Here is a 5,113-nt window from a genome sequence, read left to right as displayed (position 1 = left end):
TCTGCTTCTGTTAGGTCCATACCATTTCTGTCCTTTATTGAGCCCATCTTTGCATGAACTGTTCCCTTGATATCTCTAATTTTCTTGAAGAGATCTCTAGTGTTTCCCATTCTGTTGTTTTCCTCTATTTCTTTGCATTGATCGCTGAGGAAGGCTTTCTTATCTCTTCTTGTTATTCTTTGGAACTCTGCATGCAGATGATTTTATCTTTCCTTTTCTCCTTTGCTTTTCGCTTCTCTTCTTTTCACAGCTATTTGTAAGGCCTCCCCAGACAGCCATTTTTCTTTTTTGGATTTCTTTTCCATGGGGATAGTCTTGATCCCTGTCTCCTGTACACAATGTCACAAACCTCAGTCCATAGTTCATCAGGCACTCTATCTATCAGATCTGGTCCCTTAAATCTATTTCTCACTTCCATTGTAAAATCATAAGGAATTTGATTTAGGTCATACCTGAATGGTCTAGTGGTTTCCCCTACTTTCTTCAATTTAAGTCTGAATTTGGCAATAAGGAGTTCATGATCTGAGCCACAGTCAGCTCTCGGTCTTGTTTTTGATGACTGTATAGAGCTTCTCCATCTCTGGCTGCAAAGAATATAATCAATCTGATTTCGGTATTGACCATCTGGTAATGTCCATGTGTAGAGTCTTCTCTTGTGTTGTTGGAAGAGGGTGTTTGCTATGACCAGTGGGTTCTCTTAGCAAAACCCTATTAGCCTTTGCCCTGCTTCATTCCATACTCCAAGGCCAAATTTGCCTGTTACTCCAGGTGTTTCTTGACTTCCTACTTTTGCATTCCAGTCCCCTATAATGAAAAGGACATTTTTTTGAGTGTTAGTTCTAAAAGGTCTTGTAGGTCTTCATAGAACTGTCCAATTTCAGCTTCTTTAGCATTACTGGTTGGGGCATAGACTTGGATTACTGTGATATTGAATGGTTTGCCTTGGAAACGAACAGAGATCATTCTGTCATTTTTGAGACTGCATCCAAGTACTGCATTTCGGACTCTTTTGTTGACCATGATGGCTACTCCATTTCTTCTAAGGGATTCCTGCCCGTAGTAGTAGATATGATGGTCATCTGAGTTAAATTCACCCATTCCAGTCCATTTTAGTTTGCTGATTCCTAGAATGTCTTGCCATCTCCTGTTCAGATTAGAGTAGAGAGGATTTCCAGCAAATTTGGAAAACTCAGCAGTGGCCACAGGACTGGAAAAGGTCAGTTTTCATTCCAGTCCCAAAGAAAGGCAATGCCAAAGAATGCTCAGACTACCACACAATTGCACTCATCTCACATGGTAGTAAAGTACTGCTCAAAATTCTCCAAACCAGGCTTCAGCAATACGTGAACCATGAACTTCCTGATGCTCAAGCTGGTTTTAGAAAAGGCAGAGGAACCAGAGATCAAATTGCCAACATCTGCTGGATCATGGAAAAAGCAAGAGAGCTCCACAAAAACATCTATGTCTGCTTTATTGACTATGCCAAAGCCTTTGACTGTGTGGATCACAGTAAACTGTGGAAAATTCTGAAAGAGATGGGAATACCAGACCACCTGACCTGCCTCTTGAGAAACCTGTATGCAGGTCAGGAAGCAACAGTTAGGACTGGACATGGAACAACAGACTGGTTCCAAATAGGAAAAGGAGTACGTCAAGGCTGTATATTGTCACTCTGCTTATTTAACTTATATGCAGAGTACATCATGAGAAACGCTGGGCTGGAAGAAACACAAGCTGGAATCAAGATTGCCAGGAGAAATATCAGTAACCTCAGATATGCAGATGACACCACCGTTATGGCAGAAAGTGAAGAGGAACTAAAAGGCCTCTTGATGAAAGTGAAAGAGGAGAGTGAAAAAGTTGGCTTAAAGCTCAACATTCAGAAAATGAAAATCATGGCATCCAGTCCCATCACTTCATGGGAAATAGATGGGGAAACAGTGGAAACAGTGTCAGATTTTATTTTTGTGGGCTCCAAAATCACTGCAGATGGTGACTGCAGCCATGAAATTAAAAGACGCTTACTCCTTGGAAGGAGAGTTATGACCAACCTAGATAGCATACTGAAAAGCAGAGACATTACTTTGCCAACAAAGGTCCGTCTAGTCAAGGCTATGGTTTTTCCTGTGGTCATGTATGGCTGTGAGAGTTGGACTGTGAAGAAGGCTGAGCGCCGAAGAATTGATGCTTTTGAACTATGGTGTTGGAGAAAACTCTTGAGAGTTCCTTGGACTGCAAGGAGATCCAACCAGTCCATTCTGAAGGAGATCAGCCCTGGGATTTCTTTGGAAGGAATGATGCTAAAGCTGAAACTCCAGTACTTTGGCCACCTCATGCAAAGAGTTGACTCATTGGAAAAGACTGTGATGCTGGGAGGAATTGGGGGCAGGAGGAGAAGGGGATGACAGAGGATGGATGGCTGGATGGCATCACTGACTCGATGGATGTGAGTCTGAGTGAACTCCGGGAGTTGGTGATGGACAGGGAGTCCTGGCGTGCTGCGATTCATGGGATCGCCAAGAGTCGGACCGACTGAGAGACTGAACTGAACTGAACTGAGAGAGGATTACAATACAGCCAGAAGCCAGATCAAACTGAAGAGTTTGGACTTTATCCCACTGATAGGGAGATGCACCTATGGACTTTAAGCAGGGAAATGACAGGATTAGATTTGCATTTCAAAGACATCTTTGACACAGGTGTGGAGAATAAGTTAAGAGAATTTGGAAGTGGCCTCCTGGGTCCTTTGAGGAAGCCTTTTAAAATAATGCAGGTGAAGGATCGGAGAAGGCAATGGCACCCCACTCCAGTACTCTTGCCTGGAAAACCCCATGGACGGAGGAGCCTGGTAGGCTGTAGTCCATAGGGTCGCTAAGAGTCGGACACGACTGAGGGACTTCACTTTCACTTCTCACTTTCATGCATTGGAGAAGGAAATGGCAACCCACTCCAGTGTTCTTACCTGGAGAATCCCAGGGACGGGGGAGCTTGGTGGGCTGCCGTCTATGGGGTTGCACAGAGTCGGACACGACTGAAGCGACTTAGCAGCAGCAGCAGCAGGTGAAGGATGCTGAGGACTTGATCGGGGCAGCGGCAGGGCAAGGATGTTTTCTCTATTTCAAGTTAGGGCTTCTGCTCACCCTTCCAGAATTCCAGTGGAAGTGCTTTCAGGGTTTGCATCATTGAAGGCACCAGAAAGTTCCTAAGGACCAGGCAAGTGGACTCAACTAAAGAAACCAACATGAGTAGGCATCAAGCGGCTCATTCATTCATTCTTTTTTTTTTTACATTCATTCATTCTTAATTCAACCAGAAGCCTATAGAACACCTTTCCTATTAGAAAAGTGAACTATGAAAGTGAATACTCAGGAGCCTGGGGCTTCAAGGGGAGGGGAAGCTAAAGAATAGAGGGAGTGCCATGTGCTTTCACTTTGAAGCAGGGCAGTCCAATTCAGCCCAGAAAATTTTACTGCACATCTAAACTATCACAATCTCTGTTCTAGGTGCTGGGGATACATTATACTTCAAAAACAAACAAACATATGGAGAAATCTGACTTGTGGTTACCAGAGGAAGGGGGATTGGACTTCCAGTTATAAGTACTAGGGATGCAATGTACAATATGATAAATTATGTTGCATGTTATTAATATATATGAATGTTTTAAAGAGCGCAACTGCTAAGAGTTCTCATCACAAGAAAAACATTTTTTTAAATTTTCTTTAATTTTGTATCTATATGAGATGATTTGTTGTTTAGTTGCTAAGTCATGTCCGACTCCTTGAGACACCATGGACTGCAGCACTCCAGACTTCCCTGCCCTTCACTATTTCCCAGAGTTTGCTCAAACTCATGTCCATTGAGTCAGTGAGTGATGCTATCTAACCATCTCATCCACTGCTGTGCTCTTCTCCTCCTGCCCTCAATCTGTCCAGCATCAGGGTCTTTCCCAAAGAGTTGGCTCTTGCACCAGGTGTCTAAAGTATTAGAGCTTCAGCATCAGTCATTCCAATGAATATTTGGGGTTGATTTCCTTTAGGATTGACTGGTTTGATCTCCTTGCAGTCCAGGGACTCTCAACAGTCTTCTCCAGCACCACAATTGGAGAGCCTCAGCCCTCTTTATGGTTCAATTCCCACAGCTGTACATGACTCCTGGAAAAACCATAGCATTAACTAGATAGACCTTTATCCGCAAAGCATGTCTCTGCTTTTCAATATGCTGTCTAGGTTTGTCATTGCTTTTCTTCCAAGGAGCAAGTGTCTCTTAATTTCATGGCTGCAATCACCGTCTGCAGTGACTTTGGAGACTTTATTAAGTCTGTCACGGTTTCCATTTTTTCCTCATCTATTTGCCATAACGTGATAGGAATGGATTGCCAAGATCTTAGTTTTTTGAATGCTGAGATGATGCTCGCTAAACTTTTTGTGATAATCACTTCATGAGATGCATAAATCAAGTTACGCTATCTTAAATTTATACAGTGCTGCTGCTGTGTCGCTTCAGTCGTGTCCGACTCTGTGCGACCCCATAGACGGCAGCCCACCAGGTTCTGCCGTCCCTGGGATTCTCCACGCAAGAACACTGGAGTGGCTTGCCATTTCCTTCTCCAATGCATGACAATGAAAAGTGAAAGTGAAGTCTCTCAGTCGTGTCCCACTCTTAGCGACCCCATGGACTGCAGCCTACCAGGCTCCTCCGTCCATGGGATTTTCCAGGCAAGCGTACTGGAGTGGGTTGCCATTGCCTTCTCCGTATACAGTGCTACAAGTCAATAATATTTCAACAAAAACTGTAATTTTAATAAATGGCCGGAGATAAAAGAAGTGAACAAGATAGCCCAGGTTCCTAATCTCATGGAGTTTATATTCTAGGGGTAGAATGACAAATGAACAGCCTCCAAAACGCGCAAGAGGTATGAGGAACAACCAGCTTAGCTGGAGAGAGTTTGAGAAGGGACGATGAGGAGACAAGGATGCAGAAGAAGGCTTGGTGAACATCTTCAGGTCAGTTAACGGGCAATGGGAGCCCTTTAGCGGTTCCTCGGTGCTCCGTTTCTTTGTTCCGGGGTTAGGGAGCGAGCGAAGTGGTTTGCCCCCCCCCCCCCCCCCCC

The 5,113-nt window shown here is 44.1% G+C and overlaps 2 protein-coding genes across 2 annotated transcripts in view; one reads left to right on the top strand and one right to left on the bottom strand.

Annotated features, from left to right (window-relative positions):
* PROX2 (prospero homeobox 2) overlaps nt 1-5,113 on the bottom strand; it is a 34,554-nt gene that overhangs the window by 28,157 nt on the left and 1,284 nt on the right. The window lies entirely within an intron of this gene.
* The window catches only part of DLST (dihydrolipoamide S-succinyltransferase (E2 component of 2-oxo-glutarate complex)), a 19,841-nt gene continuing 19,499 nt past the window's right edge, over nt 4,772-5,113 (top strand). Inside the window, exon 1 of the mRNA XM_010855740.1 lies at nt 4,772-5,006. Within this exon, the coding sequence (XP_010854042.1) occupies nt 4,962-5,006 (45 nt within the window). The 5' untranslated portion in view covers nt 4,772-4,961. The remainder of the gene's footprint in view (nt 5,007-5,113) is intronic.

The sequence above is a fragment of the Bison bison genome, unplaced genomic scaffold (assembly GCF_000754665.1).
Source record: "Bison bison bison isolate TAMUID 2011002044 unplaced genomic scaffold, Bison_UMD1.0 scf7180017864368, whole genome shotgun sequence".
NCBI lineage: Eukaryota > Metazoa > Chordata > Mammalia > Artiodactyla > Bovidae > Bison > Bison bison.
Note: the sequence above shows the minus strand (reverse complement) of the source record. Positions and strands in the feature narration are given on the sequence as shown.